The sequence below is a fragment of the Procambarus clarkii genome, chromosome 32, assembly GCF_040958095.1.
Source record: "Procambarus clarkii isolate CNS0578487 chromosome 32, FALCON_Pclarkii_2.0, whole genome shotgun sequence".
NCBI lineage: Eukaryota > Metazoa > Arthropoda > Malacostraca > Decapoda > Cambaridae > Procambarus > Procambarus clarkii.
Genome location: NC_091181.1, coordinates 7,208,256 through 7,228,327, shown reverse-complemented (window position 1 = coordinate 7,228,327; position 20,072 = coordinate 7,208,256). Strand labels below are relative to the sequence as shown.

At 42.2% G+C, this 20,072-nt stretch overlaps 1 protein-coding gene across 1 annotated transcript in view; it reads left to right on the top strand.

Annotated features, from left to right (window-relative positions):
- Window positions 1-20,072, top strand: part of LOC123759253 (glutamate receptor ionotropic, delta-1-like) — a 177,829-nt gene that overhangs the window by 25,366 nt on the left and 132,391 nt on the right. The window contains exons 3-6 of the mRNA XM_069334749.1: window positions 1,515-1,756; window positions 2,104-2,291; window positions 2,831-3,067; window positions 12,237-12,258. Coding sequence (XP_069190850.1) covers window positions 1,515-1,756; window positions 2,104-2,291; window positions 2,831-3,067; window positions 12,237-12,258 — 689 coding nt within the window. The remainder of the gene's footprint in view (window positions 1-1,514; window positions 1,757-2,103; window positions 2,292-2,830; window positions 3,068-12,236; window positions 12,259-20,072) is intronic.

Genomic DNA, 20,072 nt, shown 5'->3' with positions numbered 1-20,072 from the left:
GCTGAAATGGGTTTCCAGGCTTGTGGGCCTTGACATTTCCATACTCATACCCCAGGTTGGTATTCCCCAATAACCGTTGGCAGGTGGAGTCCAGATTTCTTGGCATTCACAGTTTCGATCAATCTGTTTACCTTCGTTTTCAAATCGGCTTTAGTGTCCTTCGTTACCCTTTGGAATATAGTTTGGTCAGAGAGTATGAGGTTCATTTTTGCCAAATAGTCGTCTTTTTTAAGAATATCGTATATTGGCGACTTGTATATTGGGTTTTTATATATATAATATACAGATGTCACGTCTGTGACGGGAAAAAAACGTTTTATTTTTTAAACTATTTTGTTCATGTGTTTTTGAAATGAGGGAAATCTTCGAAACCTTTTAACCGATTGCTTTGAAATTTTGACACAACGTTGCCTTCGAATAGGCACGTGTTTTTATATACGAACTATATACATGCCTCACCTGTGACAAGAATTTTTTTTTTAAACAGCGCCATCTGTAGGACGCAGGAGCAACACATGCTTTAATTTCCAAAATTTCATCACTGATTGCTTTGAAATTTTGACACAACACTGCATTTGAATATGCACGTATTTTTATATATCTACTATACAGATATGACATCTGTGACAGGTAAATACATGCTTTAAAAAAAACGCCATCTGTTGCACTCAATGGGAACACACGCTATACAATATATGTAACGATTCCATTTCAGTGTTTCTGATTACATTGATTTATTGAATTTTCATAGATTTTGATTTATTTTCATTTGATTTAATTATTTTGTGTGACATTGCGTTTGAATTGAGCTGTGTTGTTTACCATACTGATCATTTTGTAACTATAATTTTTTTTTTATTTTTTTTTTATTTCGTTTTTTTACTGTTCTACTTATTTTCTAGTGATGGGAACATAAGATCATTTGATGTTCCCATTTTTCTGATGGGAATATCAGATCAGTTGAGAACGCATCGGACGAGGGAGTGGGGAATGGTGGGGAGGATGAGGGGACGGGAGTAGGGAATGATGGGGAGAACGAGAGGACGAGGGTGGGGGATGGTGGGAAGGACGAGGGGATGGAGGTAGGAGTAATGGTGGGGAGGACGAGAGGACGGTGGAGTGGGGAATGATGGGGACGAGGGGATGGGGGGGAATGGAGAATGGTGGGGAGGACTAGAGGACAGTGAAGTGGGGGGTGGTGGGGAGGACAATGGGTTGGGGGAGGGGGAAATGGGGGGGAGGACAACCTATACATGTGCAACAACCCCTCGGCATGATATCACAGTCTTCCTCTATTCTGTCTCGTCTCATTAGTTTAGCGTCATCTGCAAACATTGTTATGAAGGATCCAACTGCATGTCAGGTCACTAACATGTACTAGAAATAAGATGGATCCTAGACCTTGTGGTATTTTACTAGTACATGTATGTATGCATATGTGTGTGCTAATATAATATTTAGTTATAATGAATATGTATGCCCTGTACATAAAAATCGTCAACTGCTCTTATTAGCTACGAAGTAAGAGAAGCTCCAGGTCGCGCTTTCGGAGACGAGAAGAGCCGTGGCCAGTACACGGGTATGATTGGTCAGCTGCAGCGGGAGGAGGCAGACTTCAGCACCATCATAGCGCCCACAGCGGGCCGCCTCAGATTTGCTCTGTTTGCTCGAATATATCCCTCTGATAAGATGGTCATAACGTCTCTGAAGCCCGAGCCGTTACCTGCAAGCCTCGCAATTATTCGACCATTTGCAGGTGTGTTACTGCTAGGAGCGAGCCCAAGTATTCATGTTAAGATAACTATTGCAGGCCAGTGTTACATTTGTCGTAAATATATTGTTCTATGTTATTTTTATGTGGAAAAAATATCTGATTAATATTAGAAAGTAAGTAACAACGTACAATAAAAGAATAGGTCAATATTCCAAATATCATACAAAGAGATAAGATTACTAAGTACATGTATATGTGATTGACAATTAATTGATGGTCACAATTCATATTGACAGTTTATAGTTTATATGAACTAATATAATCCCAACTTGGAAAGCTGGAAAATCTTCTGAGAGTAATATATACATGTAATCTTATTGCTGCACCAGGAGAGCTGTGGGTGGCGCTGCTGATGAGCGTGGGGGCGTGGGGCGTGAGCCTGTGGCTGCTGCAGAGGGCGTGGCAGTGGGTGGTGGGAGGTCGTGAGGAGGTGGACCTTATCACCTCCCTCCTCTACGGCTACGGTGCGCTCCTCCAGAACCTGCCCTCCGACCCAACCATCAGCATTTCGGGCAGGGTAAGTTACTAATAGTTATTATATCATTATTCAGCTAATTCCTACAAAAGAGCTGTGAGTTTCGCTGCTAGTGAGTGTGACAGCGTGGCTCTAGGTCCTCTGCAGAAGGCGATACAATAAACGGTGGAAATCATCGGTGCTAAGTACATCAACATATTTTTGAATATCTTGAAAGCTAGTGAAACGTCCGATTGGTATGCAGTGTTTGTTACTCAGGAAGAGTGTTGGCCAGTGGTGCTCACTAGTTCCAGTTCCCAACCCTGGCGAGTCACTTCCCTCTCTCTACTGTGTCTTACTACTTTTATCTCGTTGAAAATAATAACAATTGCACCGAGACCTTGTTGACAAATGGGCTCCAGGAGAAACGATAAAAACCTAAATTGGTGTTTTTTTAAAGTAGCAACATCATAATAATAATAATATGCTGATTACAGTTACATATTATATACACGAGTTGCATTCTGATAGCTTTCCGAGAAATGACAGCTGTAGAATATCAGGTTCTGAAGCTGTAACTGTTATTTACAATATATTTGCAGGTAATGATGGCCTGGTGGCTGGTGTTTTGTCTCGTCATCAGCACAGGTTACAATTCTTCACTAATTGCTCATCTCACAGTGCAAGGAATGACTCAGAGTTTAGACACCTTCCAAGACCTTCTGAACCAACGCAACTGGAGGTGGGGGACTGAGCCCTGGCAGTTCAGCGGAGCAACTTTAGAATATTTCTCGAAAAACCCCGACCCCGTGGTAAAGGCGATCAATAGTGCTATGGAGGTTAGTTCATTGAACGATGCCAGTAGACACATTTTGGCCAACTGAGCGCTGTTCCTTTTTTATGGATGCTTTCTTCTATACCTGAGCTTCATTTGGTGTTTTACCAGTTCCTATGCTATACACAATACACTTCTTCACCAAGCTCCTGAGTACGTGATTTCGCCTTTCACTAGGTTCTTCTGATTCCACGCCCTTTCATTGTAGAGTCCCTCAAGTTTGCCTCATTCCACACCCTCTTAATTAATGTAGATTCCCTAAAGTCCGCCTCATTCTGTTTCCTTGCTGTAGCTTCCTTCATGTCAGCATCATTCCACATCATCGTAAAAGCCTCTCTCTCTCTCTTTCAACGCTTAAATTTCTTTAAAATTTACGGTTCTTGACATTTGTGAATTTTACGTACATTAAAGCTACGTTAGCAATACGGAACTGCAGTACATTAACGGGTAGAATGGTGAACAGCATGAACCTAACAGTTATGTTGTTATATGAGCGAATGGCATAAGGATGACAGAAGAGTATTATGACTGGTCATATGTACATATAAGTACAATGTCGGTTAACATTCTAATATAACCAAGACACAACCACCTCTGTGCTGCATGTGTTGTATCAGCCTCGATGTATCAACTGCAATCAAGAACAACAATAAGATGTAATATAATAATTAACAATAATGTAAAGATTATTATACAAATTAATATATACGCAGGTAAAGCTGCAGTGCTTATATTTCCATATATTATTAAACAAGTGGCCATTAATTAAAACCAAGCAACACCCAAATAGTCAGACGTCTAAGCATAACAATCTGTTCATTAAAATTTAAACATTCACAACAAACCTCTCTTCTGAACATTGCTTGCTGCAGCAGTCATGAAATACAGTTATAGAAAACTTCCAATTGCAGGTTTGCGCTCCTAAGGATTATGTCCTTAAAGAATAATAAATGATTAGGCACAACAGTATCAATCTTTAGTCCCTTCATTATCACAATTCTTAAAGTTCATCTATTGTTCTTTCCTTTCCAAATGCAATTTTTGTAAATCTTTCTGAGAGAGATCCAACTTCTTACTGAGTCCCGACTCTCTGGATTCCTTGGTCCAAAACTGGTAAATGAAAGCTTGGTAAAGACCCTCCTCAGTACAGCCTCAGCCTACACTCATCCCCCGCTAGTAGAAGTAATGACACTGTTGACGTAACATTTTAGCTTTGACTGTATTTTACTGAAATATGCACAACTAATGTATATTGTACTTAAAGTTAGGTTGAGTTTAATATTTATTACCCTACCAGCTGTACCCGGCCACAGCAACCCTCCCCTGTTGCCTCATCCTCCTAACCATTCCCCATCGCCTCATCCTTCCCACCATTCCCTCCTCCGTTCCTTCATCATCCCCACTATACCCCCCTTTCGTCCCCTCGTCACCCCTACCATCCCCCACTCTCGTCCCCTCGTCCTCCCCACCATTCCCCACTCCCTCATCCGATTCGTTCCCAAATGATCTGATGTTCCCATTAGAAAAATGAAAACATCAAATAATCTGATTTTCCCATCACTGAAAATAAGTAAAACAGTTAAAAAAACGAAATGAAAAACAATAAAAAAGTAAAAAAATAAACTTTACTCGCGAAATGAAGAGTATGGTAAACAACACGGCTCAATTCCAATGCAATGTCATGCAAAATAATTAAATCGAAATGAAAAGCAATTAAAATCTAAGATATTAAATTTATCATTGCAATCGGAATTATTGAAATGGAATCATAACATATATAATATAGTGTGAGTTGCTATTACGTGCAACAGATGGCGCTATTTAAAAAAAAAACATGTTTTTACCTGTCATAGTTGTGGCATTTCTATAATAGGTAAATGAAAACACACGCGTATTCACATGGAACGCTGTGCCAAAATTTCAAGGCAATCGGTGAAGAACTTTCGGAGATTACAGTGTGTGTTGCTCTTACGTCCAACAGATGGCCTTGTTTTTCAAAAAAGCATGTTTTTTTCCAGTCACAGACGAGGCATCTATATAGTATGTATATAAAAACCCGCTCGGATGCGAATGGAACGTTGTGTCAAAATTTCAAAGCAATCGGTGAGGAATTTTCGGAGATTAGCAATTTTGAACAAACGAACATTTACATTTTTGTTACTTATTGATATTTTAAACAAATATAAAGTAAAGAGGTAAAAAGAGAGAGAGAAAAGGTTAAGTTAGAAAGTGGAATTAGATTAAGAGCTCAAAAAGAGAGGAGAGTAAAGGAAGGTTAACAAGATGGATATGTGTAAATATTAATTAAATGTTTATATTTCAGTTTTACCAATATTTGGAATATTATTTTTCTGTATTCGCCTAGTTGTATTCACCTATATGTGCTTGCGGGGGTTGAGCTCAACCCTTTCGGCCCGCCTCTCAACTGTGAATCAATCAAATGTTACTAACTACTAACTTTTTTCACACACACACACACACAGACACACACACACACACACACACACACACACACACACACACACACAGACACACACACACACACACACACACACACACACACACACACACACACACACACACACACACACACACACAGACACACACACACACACACACACACACACACACACACACACACACACACACACACACACACACACACACACACACACACACACACACACACACACACACACCTGGCAACCTGGGGACCTGGTAGCCTGGTGGATAGCGCGCAGGACTCATAATTCTATGGCGCGGGTTCGATTCCCACACCAGGAAGAAACAAATGGGCAAAGTTTTTTTTCACCCTGAACGCCCATGTTACCTAGCAGTAAATAGGTAAGTGGAAGTTAGTCAGCTGTCACGGGCTACTTCCTGTGGTGTGTGTGTGTGTGCTGTAGGAAAAAAAAGTACTAAGTAAACAGTTGATTGACAGTTGAGAGGCGGGCCGAAAGAGCAAAGCTCAACTCCCGCAAACACAACTAGGTGATTACTACTAGGTGAATACACACACACACACACACACACACACACACACACACACACACACACACACACACACATACACTGGCAAAAGTTAGAACATCATTCAGAAACCTAAGTAAGGAGGCATTTAGGGCGCTTTACACTGCCTACGTAAGGCCAGTCTTAGAGTATGCCGCCTCATCATGGAGTCCCCATCTGAAGAAGCATATAATGAAACTGGAAAAGGTTCAGAGGTTTGCAACGAGACTCGTCCCAGAGCTACGAGGGATGGGGTATGAAGAGCGCCTGAGGGAACTGTGCCTTACGACACTAGAAAGAAGAAGGGAGAGGGGGGACATGATAGGAACGTATAAGATACTCAGAGGAATTGACAGAGTGGACATAGACGAAATGTTCACACGGAATAGTAACAGAACGAGAGGACATGGATGGAAGCTTGAAACTCAGATGAGTCACAGAGATGTTAGGAAGTTTTCTTTTAGCGTGAGAGTAGTGGGGAAATGGAATGCACTTCAGGAACAGGTTGTGGAAGCAAATACTATTCATAATTTTAAAACCAGGTATGATAGGGAAATGGGACAGGAGTCATTGCTGTAAACAACCGATGCTCGAAAGGCGGGATCCAAGAGTCAATGCTCGATCCTGCAAGCACATATAGGTGAGTACACACACACACACACACACACGGGGCCTCGTAGCCTGGTGGAGGAGGGGCCTCGTAGCCTGGTGGATAGCGCGCAGGACTCGTAATTCTGTGGCGCGGGTCCGATTCCCGCACGAGGCAGAAACAAATGGGCAAAGTTTCTTTCACCCTAAGTGCCCCTGTTACCTAGCAGTAAATAGGTACCTGGGAGTTAGTCAGCTGCTTCTTGAGTCACGGGCTGCTTCCTGGGGTGTGTGTGTGTGGTGTGTGGAGGAAAAAAAAAAAAAATAGTAGTTAGTAAACAGTTGATTGACAGTTGAGAGGTGGGCCGAAAGAGCAAAGCTCAACCCCCGCAAAACATAACTAGTAAACACACACACACACACACACGCACACACACACACACACACATACACACACTGGGGAATTGTGTGTGAGGAATTGAATAAGAAATTCCAGGAGGTCTTCACCTTAGAACAAGGAGAAATTCCAGAGGTAAGTGAGGGAATAGCTAACCAGGAACCACTGGAAGAGTTTGAGATTACCAGTGGGGAAGTAAGGAAGTGTTTACTAGAGTTGGACGTGACGAAGGCTATAGGCCCAGATGGAATCTCCCCTTGGGTTCTAAAGGAAGGAGCAAGAGAACTGAGCCTACCACTCTCCATAGTGTATAACAAATCACTGGCAACAGGGGAACTGCCAGATACTTGGAAAGCAGCTAACGTAGTCCCGATATACAAGAAAGGGGATAGACAGGAGGCACTGAACTACAGGCCAGTGTCCCTAACCTGCATACCATGCAAGCTGATGGAGAAGATTGTGCGAAAAAAACTAGTGGAGCATCTGGAGCGAAGGAACTTTGTAACACAGCATCAACATGGGTTCAGGGATGGCAGGTCCTGCCTCACAGGGTTACTTGAATTCTACGACCAGGCAACAAAAATAAGGCAAGAAAGAGAAGGGTGGGCAGACTGCATATTTTTGGATTGTCAGAAAGCCTTTGATACAGTGCCACACAAGAGGCTAGTGCGAAAGTTGGAGATGCAGGCTGGAGTGAGAGGGAAGGTACTCCGGTGGATAGAGGAATACCTAAGCAACAGGAGACAACGAGTCTGTGTGAGGGGTGAGGTCTCAGATTGGCGAGACGTCACAAGTGGAGTCCCGCAGGGGTCAGTCCTTGGACCTATACTGTTTCTGGTATATGTAAATGATCTCCCAGAGGGTATAGATTCGTTCCTCTCAATGTTTGCCGACGATGCAAAAATTATGAGGAGGATTGAAACAGAGGATGATAGTAGGAGGCTACAAGATGACCTGGATAGACTGAGTGAATGGTCCAACAAATGGCTGTTGAAGTTCAACCCGAGTAAATGCAAAGTAATGAAACTAGGCAGTGGAAACAGGAGGCCAGGCACAGGATACAGAATAGGAGATGAAGTACTTAATGAAACAGACAGAGAGAAAGATCTAGGAGTTGATATCACACCAAACCTGTCTCCTGAAGCCCACATAAAGAGAATAACGTCTGCGGCATATGCGAGGCTGGCTAACATCAGAACGGCGTTCAGGAACCTGTGTAAGGAATCATTCAGAATCTTGTACACCACATATGTAAGACCAATCCTGGAGTATGCGGCCCCAGCATGGAGCCCGTACCTTGTCAAGCACAAGACGAAGCTGGAAAAAGTCCAAAGGTATGCTACTAGACTAGTCCCAGAACTAAGAGGCATGAGTTATGAGGAAAGGCTGCGGGAAATGCACCTCACGACACTGGAAGACAGAAGAGTAAGGGGGGACATGATCACAACCTACAAAATCCTCAGGGGAATCGACCGGGTAAACAAGGACGAACTTTTCAACACTGGTGGGACGCGAACAAGGGGACACAGGTGGAAGCTGAGTACCCAAATGAGCCACAGAGACGTTAGAAAGAACTTTTTCAGTGTCAGAGTAGTTAGCAAATGGAATGCATTAGGAAGTGATGTGGTGGAGGCTGACTCCATTCACAGTTTCAAATGTAGATATGATAGAGCCCAATAGGCTCAGGAATCTGTACACCAGTTGATTGACGGTTGAGAGGCGGGACCAAAGAGCCAGAGCTCAACCCCCGCAAGCACAATTAGGTAAGTACAATTAGGTAAGTACACTCACACACACACACACACACACACACACACACACACACACACACACACACACACACACACACACACACATACACACACTCACATATACACACACTCACACACACACACACACACACACACACACACACACACACACACACACACACACACACACACACACCTTGACTTGTATACCATTCAAGGTGATGGAGAAGATCGTGAGAAAAAACCTGGTAACACATCTGGAGAGAAGGGACTTCGTGACAAATCGCCAACATGGATTCAGGGAGGGTAAATCTTGCCTGACTGGCTTAATAGAATTCTACGACCAGGTGACAAAGATTAAGCAAGAAAGAGAAGGCTGGGCGGACTGCATTTTCTTGGATTGTCGGAAAGCCTTTGACACAGTACTGCATAAGAGGCTGGTACATAAGCTGGAGAGACAGGCAAGTGTAGCTGGTAAGGTGCTCCAGTGGATAAGGGAGTACCTAAGCAATAGGAAGCAGAGAGTTACGGTGAGACCTCAGATTGGCGTGAAGTCACCAGTGGAGTTCCACAGGGCTCTGTACTCGGTCCTATCCTGTTTCTAATATATGTAAATGATCTCCCGGAGAGTATAGATTTATTCCTCTCTATGTTTGCTGAAGACGCCAAAATTAAGAAAAGGATTAGGACAGAGGAGGACAGCTTGAGGCTTCAAGAAGACCTGGACAAGCTGCAGGAATGGTCGAACACATGGTTGTTGGAGTTTAACCCAAGCAAATGTAATGTGATGAAGATAGGCGTAGGGAGCAGGAGGCCAGATACTAGGTATCATTTGGGGGATGAAATTCTTCATGAGTCCGAGAGAGAAAAAAAATTGAGGGTTGACATCACGCCAGACCTGTCCCCTGCAGCCCATATGAAGAGGATAACATCAGCGGCATATGCCAGGCTAGCCAACATATGAACGGCATTCAGAAACTTGTGTAAGGAATCTTTCAGAACTTTGTATACCACATTTGTCAGGCCAATCCTGGAGAATGCAGCCCCAGCATGGAGTCCATATCTAGTCAAGGATAAGACCAAACTGGAAAAGGGTCAAAGGTTTGCCACCAGACTAGTACCCGAGCTGAGAGGTATGAGCTATGAGGAGAGGCTACGGGAATTAAACCTCACTTCGCTGGAAGACAGAAAAGTTAGGGGGGACATGATCACCACATTCAAGATTCTCAAGGGAATTGATAGGGTAGATAAAGACAGGCTATTTAACACAAGGAGGCACACGCACTATGGGACACAGGTGGAAACTGAGTGCCCAAATGAGCCACAGAGATATTAGAAAGAACTTTTTTAGTGTCAGAGTAATTGACAAATGGAATGACATTAGGAAGTGATGTGGTGGAGGCTGACTCCATACACAGCTTCAAGTGTAGATATGATAGAGCCCAATAGGCTCAGGAACCTGTACACCTGTTGATTGACGGTTGAGAGGTGGGACCCAAGAGGCAGAGCTCAACCCCCGCAAGCACAATTAGGTAAGTACAATTCGGTGAGTACACACACAGGAAGTAGCCCGTAACACCTGTCTTACTCTCAGGTACCTATTTACTGCTAGGTAACAGGTGCATCAGGGGGAAAGAAACTCCTATTTTGTTTCTGCCATCACTGGGGATCGAACCCGGACCCTAGGATTTGGAGTCCAGAGCGCTGTCCACTCAGCTATCAGGCCCCTTGTATTACAGTCAAGGTGTAAGATAATTTCCTACATAACCACTCTATTTATTTTACTTGTATATCTTTATGCATATCTTTTTATTGTTAGAATACTAGCAATAAACTATTTTTATTTTATTTTATACCTATTTTGCCCTTTGAAACTGTGGAGAAAATGTAAGAATATTGTTATTTATTTACAATAAAAACTGATTCTGAAAGGTTTAGATAAAGGACAACAGAACAGGAACATACTTATATTCCATAAATTATATATTTAAAGAAATATCTGAGGATTTTCTTAGGAAGAAAATTCAACAAATTACAAGTAAAACATTAGTATATAACCGGCATATCAAACATGCGGCCCGCATAAAGGAGACGGTAATTGAGTCATTTAACGGCCAAAATTGCAGTTTTTATAATACGAAATTACAAGGTAAAAACAAACTCATCACTCAGTTGAATGATGACATCAAGTGTTTCATTAAAAACTAAGCTTATGGAAGTCACAGTTGTCAAATGAAAATTTAGTTAATTTTCCAAAGTACAAAGAGCAGTAAACACTGCCAATACTGAGTCTTTGCTAAGTATGACAGTCACCTAGTATTGTTGTCAAAGGGATTTCTGGAAAGATTTCGTGATTTCTCATCTTTTGAACGCCACTTTGCATTATTCTCAGCACCATTCACTTTTGATGTTGCCAAGGCAGAAGAAAACCTGCAGATAGAACTATTAGAAGTGCAGTCGGATTCTATACTCAGAGCAGTGTAGTGTACATCTTGAAGTGGGGATACCTGGTTTCTTTTCATACCTTCCTAAAACGTTTAAAAGCTTCAGAAAGTTTGTCTCAAGGATTATAGGCAATGTTTGGTTCAACTTTTGTGTGTGAGAACAGTTATTTTCCTCCATGATATCAACAAAAACTTCTCAGAGAACGAAGCTGACTGATCAACACTTGTCATTTCTCATCAAAGTGTGAACTGCTCAGACATTTCAGCCCAGACATAACAAAAATTGTCATTTAAAAGAGATGCAGATAGAATGTTCGTTTTGAACTTTTGTAATTTTTGTACAATGTATTTGTTGCTGTTGCATAGAAGTTTATGTTGCTGTTTTACATTTCGTTTTTTCTTTTTATAAACTACTTTATTACTTTGCATTCAGGAATGTGGCTAGCCGTTAAACCATTTGTATACACATTGTATGTTTCTAAGTTTAAGTAATACAAATATTCTCCTTTGCAACCCACAACAAGCTGACTAGTTCTTGTGTACCTATTAACTGCTAAGTGAACAAACGCATTAAGTGAAAGGAAATATGCCTAACCATTTCTGTCCCATCCGGGATTCGAACTCTAAATTATCGATTGTGCGTCAACAACGAACCCGACTGTACTACCGGGACCCTAGACATATTGCTGGTTACAGTGAGTTATGTTTATGAATGGCGATTGGAAAGTTGATGTAAATAATGAAATGGTATAATAAGTTTAAGATGAATTGGCATTTTGAAGGATGGGAGCGACACATGCTCGCTCTGCCAGGGTCAGTGGATTACTGAGGAGGAGAGCCCGATGGTGGACGGAGATTTTCGGTGTGAACTCATCCTGGAAGGGGAGTTGGCCTCCTCAGTAGAATATAGAGTTTATTATTTTGGGGTAATGGAATTATAGGTACATGTAAGATGGATGTGGTGCAACCAGATTGATGTAGCAGTGGTACATAGTGGACACGATTCGTCATTAGTTAAGGTATCAGCGATATAGGAGAAGCTGCAAGAGGATCTACTTAATTTGAGGACCCACTGATGGTTGGGCCCAGTAATGATTCCCAGGAAGATCAACCACTATAGAGGAGACTTATTGTGTAACGAGAGTAGCTGATCTTTTGGATGAGATACAGAGGGTTGTGAGGGCATCAATGTATGCTTGAGAGGTGGATGGATTCATGTAGTATGCCTGACGCAATGCAAGGTGAGAGCGTTGATATATTTTTGAGTGAATCAGATTGTCATGTAAAAAGCCAAGCCCAAACGGCGAGGTGACTCAGGCACAGAGGGTTGCTGCAGAGGAGCAGGCAGCAGCCTAGCAGACTATCAGATTGTGTATGGTTCATAAGGAAGAGTGACGTTATTTACGTTGAACCATTACCTGATATTCAGGAGATGAGTCACAATAACGTGGCTAAAGTTGTCTCTTTAGCCATTCTCAAGTCTCATTCGACTTGAGAATGGTCCAGGACGGACCGAAACGTCGTCGTCCCTTCACCTTCTAGTGTGTGATCTGGTCAACATTACCTGATATTACCAGGTTATTTTTAATATTTATTGTTTGTATTAAATGTCTGTCTGTCAGACAACCGTGTTTGACCTTGTCCTGGTGAGAATTTCTGAGAGGAAAGAGAGAGAAATAATTACTGGCCGGCCGACAGCATACAGGAAACCAAAAGAGGAACTAGAAGGAGGTCTAGAACTAGAAGATGGCGACTGGTGGAGGTTCACGCAGCGTCTCTCCTACAAACATTGACGATACCTTTGAGGACACTGGGAAACCACTGTTGCATACCACACATTAAGATGATGAACGTCACCCGGTCTTAGAAGAGGATCTAGATGGAAATTTCCTAGACAGCAAACATCACAGCAAGGCAAACAGATTGGAGGCGAAACGCCGCCAACTTACAGAAGTAAACAGAGACCATGCCGGCACCACGCGGCCTCAGTATGAACATCCACAGCTCAACCAAGGTCGGCCAAGTTCTTCTGATTTGCAAACTTTCATCATTGCCTTTGATGGCGAAGAGGCAAATGTGTTCAGAAAAAGCCGAGCACAAAGTATCTTATATAATGCCATTCCCAAGATATTCGGGATCATCGTGCACGATATGAGACCTAATAAACAAAAATCCCCGATCGCAGTGGACCACAAATATTGTGAAGTACTAGAGCTTTCAGACATTACTGACATCTGTGGCCACAAAGTCAAGTGCTACAAACCACTAGGGGACCGATTAACAAAATATGTAATCCGAGATGTGGTAGACATCAGTGAAGACGACATCAAAGCACAACTTGCGACACATGACATCCCGATCCATGGAATCAAAAAATTTATGCGAAGAACAAACGGAGAACTGAGTGATACAAGCACTGCTCTGCTTACCTTTCTAGACTACATTCCCCCTGAGAGGATTTGGTTAAACGGCTTCCTCCATAAACTAGAGGTGTATATACCACGTCCTACTCAGTGCATCCTGGAAAGGATGCACCAAAGACATTAAATGTGGGAAATGATCTGGTTCCCATTACACGCAAGATTGTACATCCGATACACTTACCTGCTCAAACTGTGGTGGCGATCACGACATTACATTCAAACAATGTCCTTCATACATAGCAGCAGCAGCAAAAACTAAGGTTCTCCCTACCAACAACCTGCTATACAGTAGTGCACTGAAACAACCTAACACAGCCCATCATCAAACACTACCTCACACTCAACCACAACCTTTGCGTGTACCTGATATATCTGTCACCGACACTCCCACAACCCCAGGGTCCAACCATCTCTCACAAAATGCACAACTGAATCCTGATCTTGTTGAAACTCTTGTCACTCGCATTGAAAATGATCTTGTTGAAACTTTTGTCACACGCATCGAAAATGCACTAGAAAAGACGCTGGACCGACTTCTAACTAAATTTTTTACACAAGTAACACAACCCACACCTGAGGCTGACCCAAAAGACATCCCATCAACAGCTACAGACACTGACATCCGCCCAAACAAAGCCACCATTGCTGGACACACATTGTTTGAACAGATGATAGAAAAACTCATAAATAACTCCCTAGCACGCCTTACCAAAATCATTCCACAGGCTGACTTGCCACAAACCCAAACCGCCAGTACCAAAGTAGTGTAATGTGCGACTAGAACCGCACGCGCCATCTGCCCAGGTGGCTCTATGAGAGCCAGCTGAGCAGGTGGGTGCAGGTGTCTAGTCGCAAAGGGTTTGGGGGGGATTTTCCCGGAAGTTGTGGCGTGTCGGACGCGTGTGAGCGTCCTGTGTTTGGGTATGTGGTCAGGAAAGATGGACCATTTATTTAACACACACACACACACACACACACACACACACACACACACACACACACACACACACACACACACACACACACACACACACACACACACACACACACACACAACACACACACACACACACACACACACACACACACACACACACACACACACACACACACACACACACACACACACACACACACACACACACACGACATCCATGCAGTAGTGAGATTCCCTTTGATGGCTGTGCATGTGACAATGTAAAAATTTAAATGTGTAAAGATGTTTTGGAGTGCTATTTAGTCGAGAAATGATACAAAATTGTGTTTATTGACTAGTGAGAGCCCGTAGCAGGTATGGTGTGGGATATTGTGGTCCTTAACCTAGTCGTGCGAATAGACAGACAACAACAATAGGTACACCGCTCGAATGCTCGCTCCCGCAGTCATGTGGTAGTGGCCCTCGCCCCTATTTGATTTGGTAGAAGAAAAAATGAAGACTAGTAGTCCCTGTTTCTTAAGATGAAAAACTTTTAACTATAAAAATGTTTGACTGAGTGACTGCTTTCTGGTCAGGTCTGCAAGTCTGCAAGAAATAATAGTAACGTAGGTAGCGAACATGTCTCCTCAGCTCTTCTATCTTCCGCAAAGCCTTTCCTCCCATCTCAACCCTATTAGTTCATGCTCTCGTGTTTCACTTTTTGTTAAAACTAAATCTACACATGCAATATGAAATGTGAAAAAAAGTCTTGCGTTATGCTACGTTACCAGTGATTGAATAAAATTATTAAGAGTGCTGATCATTCTGTGTCATTGTCTTGCTATTAAAAGTCTATGTTTTTGCTGGGGCTACTGTTGCGCACAGTCATCTCGCTAAGGCGGGTCGGTGTCAGAATTGTCAAAATGATGTACCTTGCATACATCAGATCTTTAGTGGTTTATGCGGCACCTCTGCTTGTTTGATGACTGAAAGGACTTTGATGATACGAATAGTAATTGCTGACATTGAGCATATTGTCAAAACATAGTTTCTGCAAAAAAAAAAAAAATAACATTAAATTAGATGCGAGCTGTGATTTGAAAACAGAAGATGGGTGATGTGTGGCTTATTGTGTGGACTCTGGAGATATGATCTCCACATATAAGTTTCTCAAAGGAAAGCGGTAATATTTTTCTTTGTGTTTGGATGTAATGGCTAAACATGGTTGACATTTTCAATAATGTTATTTGGTCATCAGACAAAGTTTATTTCCACGTTACGTTACAATGTGTTACAGAGGCTAAAACTGGTAGACACTAATATTTATATGGTAGGAGATGTAATGGAGATGGACTAAGTCATATTTTCATTTAAAAATGTTATTTTGGTCTGTAGAAATTTGATGATTTCCGTGTTACGTTACAATGTGTTACAGAGGCTAAAACTGGTAGACACCAATATTTATATGGTAAGAGATGTAATGGAGATGGACTAAGTCTCACTTTTTATTTCAAAATGTCATTTTGGACTGCAGAAAGTTGATGATTTCTAAGTTACCCTACGTTACATTGTGTTACAGAGGGCTAAAACTGGTAGACAGTAATATTTATATGGAAGGAGATGTAATGGAGATGGACTAAGTCATACTTTCATAATGTTATTTGGACTGCAGAAAGTTGATTTGCGTTACGTTACAATGTGTTACAGAGGGCTAAAACTGTCACACAGTAATATTTATATGGTAAGAGATGTAATGGAGATGGACTAAGTCATACTTTCATAATGTTATTTGGACTGCAGAAAGTTGATTTGCGTTACGTTACAAAGTGTTACAGAGGCTAAAACTGGTGGACACCAATATTTATATGGTAAGAGATAAAATGGGGATAGACTAAGTCTCACTTTTCATTTCAAAATGACATTTTAGACTGCAGAAAGTTGATGATTTCTGCGTTACGTTACGTTACATTGTGTTACAGAGGGCTAAAACTGGCAGACAGTAATATTTATATGGTAGATGTAATGGAGATGGACTAAGTCATACTTTCATAAAGTTATTTGGACTGTAGAACGTTGATTTGCGTTATGTTACAATGTGTTACAGAGGCTAAAACTGGTGGACACCAATATTTATATGGTAGAATATGGTATATATGTAATGGAGATGGACTAAGTCATACTTTGATTTAAAAATGTTATTTTGGTCTGTAGAAATTTGATTTCCGCGTTACGTTACAATGTATTACAGAGGCTAAAACTGGTAGACAGTAATATTTATATGGTAAGAGATGTAATGGAGATGGACTAACTCATACTTTCATAATGTTATCTGGACTGCAGAAAGTTGATTTGCGTTACGTTACAATGTGTTACAGAGGTCTAAAACTTGCAGACCATAATATTTATATGGTATGAGATGTAATGGAGATATTGTGTTTGGGTAAATGGGGTTCACATTTCAATATTCAGACATCGGACAGAAAGTTGCTCGTTACTCTTAAAATGATATTTGGGCAAAGAATAAAGTTAGCATATTGGTCACGTTACATTAATGATATTTGGGCAAAGAACGATGTCATCATGTTGGTCGTGTTACGTTTCAAGGTTATAAGGGTGAGAGTGATGGGGGCTCGAAAATTGACATTAGTCTTCCATCCTCTGGTGCGCTGTCAGTCTAAGTGAAATGAAAAAAGATATGTGAAGAGCGGCGGTAGGAGAAAGGAATTGATGTTACTTTCCCCCAACTATAAAATGATCTGAATAGAGCGAGAGAGAGAAACCACTGACTGCTATGTGTATCCCATGCAGTTGTGTTTACAACAAATTATGATTTGTTATAATAATAAGATTGAAGACCAGCTTATGACTCTCGATATTCTTAAAAAAATGCTATTTGAGCAAAGAATGATGTTACCATGTTGGTCACATTGCGATACAAGGTTACACATATGATCAGAAATAATACTAAAGGCTTTGTACAGAACATCCGGTCTGGGAAGGGTGAAGTGATGCTTGATGGTTTGGGCTTGGAAGGGGGTGTTAGGGGGGTAGGGGTTTGGTGGGGGTGGATGGGGAGAGGGTAAGGCCATCCCAGTACCTCGTCCATCTCACTATGCCTCAAACCGCCACGAAGGTTAGACCTTAACGAGATGGATTGATGTTTCACTCATTCAGGAGTCTTGAACATTCTGTGACATTGTCTTGCTATGATAACACCGTTGTGTGTTACAAGGTCTGCACAGCAGTAATGGCTGTAGGAAGAAAAGGTGATGGAGATTGAGTAAACATGCATACATTTCAATGATCACAGTTACCAAGAACAATTTGTAGGTAGAGATCGCGTCTCCGTGACGATGGGTTGACTTATATTGAATTTTGTAACTAACTCGTCATGATTGTAACTTGCTTAGCTAAAAATGAATTGTGGAGTTCAGTCCTGGACTCCTTTATGCGTCTCTGCAAGCCTTTACTGCCCATATGACTGCCTTGTGTGAGATTGGACTGTTTAGCAACAGGTAGGTAGTTCTTGATGGAATTTGTATGTTGTGCTCATGGCACGCCTTTGCTATGTCCCAGTGAGAGTGACAGGAAAGAGAGAGAGAGAGAGAGAGAGATGGTACACCTCAGGCTCGCTCCCCGCCAAAAAATGTTTCCCTCTTTTAGTAAACGCTAACCTCTTAGCTAGCAATCTCCGTGGTGTAGTGGTAAGACACTCGCCTGGCGTTCCGCGAGCGCTATGTCATGGGTTCGTATCCTGGCCGGGGAGGATTTACTGGGCGCAATTCCTTAACTGTAGCCTCTGTTTAACGCAACAGTAAAATGTGTACTTGGACGAAAAAACGATTCTTCGCGGCAGGGGATCGTATTCCAGGGACCATAGGATTAAGGACTTGCCCGAAACGCTACGCGTACTAGTGGCTGTACAAGAATGTAACAACTCTTGTATATATCTCAAAAAAAAAAAAAAAAAAAAACCTACTGACTTTGACTGAGTTTACTAAGTGATGTGCCATGTGGTGTCACTTCTCAGGTCGATGTGATGGTATGTGATCTTGGTCCGTACCACTCTAAAAGGTAAGGGGGAGAGGGGTGCCCCACTCTAGAAGGTAATGGAGGGGAGGGAGAGGGTACCCTTGATGGTATGGGGAGAGGAGGGGATGAGGGGTGGGAGTGATTGACGTTGGCAGGTGAGGGCCTGCTGGCGGAAGTAAGAACGTCACCCCTCCTTAACGAATCCACAGTGGATGGAGAGCCATGCTGGGGTGAACATCTCCAGACTACTCTGAAGACATCGAAAAACCATTAAGGCAAATGGACCACATCCCTCCTGCTGCAGCTCTCATCTCCTCCTGGACTCTGCTCTCTCGAAGAAAAGAATAATGCCCGTCAAAAAACCACAAACCACAAATGGCCCTAAGCACTCTCACGCCGAGGGGAAGCTCCCCTGACCCCTCCCCCACCCCAAACAACATATCTGCCTATGTTGGGACCCCTCACACCTACACACAGCCTCTACATAGCTTACTTACTATCATCTTTAATCAAAACTATTATCTACACACATGATTACGTCTACGGCAAACACACATACATATTCATTTACTATTATCCTCATATTCCACTCAGATCCTCATATTTCTTACTCTACCACATAGCCCACATACTCTCCTACACCCCCACCAACATGACCTTCCATCTTTTTTGACCACATACCCAAGCACCAGACGCTCACACGCGTCCGACACGCCACAACTTCCGGGAAAATCCCCCCCAAACCCTTAGCGACTAGACACCTGCGCCCACCTGCTCAGCTGGGTCTCATAGAGCCACCTGGGCAGATGGCGCGTGTGGCTCTAGTCGCACATTACACTACTTACCAAGAGTAAGACACAGCCCACATCCATATCTAGGTATCCAACACGTACTACTACTGGCATACCAAGGAAAACAGACACATCCATAACCCATACATCCTAAATGGCTCCCCTAACCTTCATGACTTGGAATGCAAAAACCATTAAAACATCCCTCACAGAACTTAAGCAATTCCTTTACTCATCCAAACCGGACTTAGCTTTCATAACCGAATCCTGGCTCACTCCCAAACAAAATCCTATTTTTAAAAACTTTCAGATGCAGAGACTGGACAGATCAAACCGTATGGGTGGTGGTATTTTCCTCTTAACACGGAGTAACATGACATGTAAACCAGTAACGCTTGCACATTTTGTGAACGGTAAACTAGAAATTTTAGCATGCCTAATACCCTACAATGGTACACACATATCCTTTCTGGGTATATACAACCCTGGTGGCACAATAAATTTAAATGAACTAGAATTCTATCTTAACCAATTACGGCAACCGATCATTGTTATAGGTGATCTCAATGCTAACCATCCCACATGGAGTAGAGGTACCCAAAATACTGAGGCACTGATCTACACAACTACTTGGACACTACACCATATATTCTTCTTT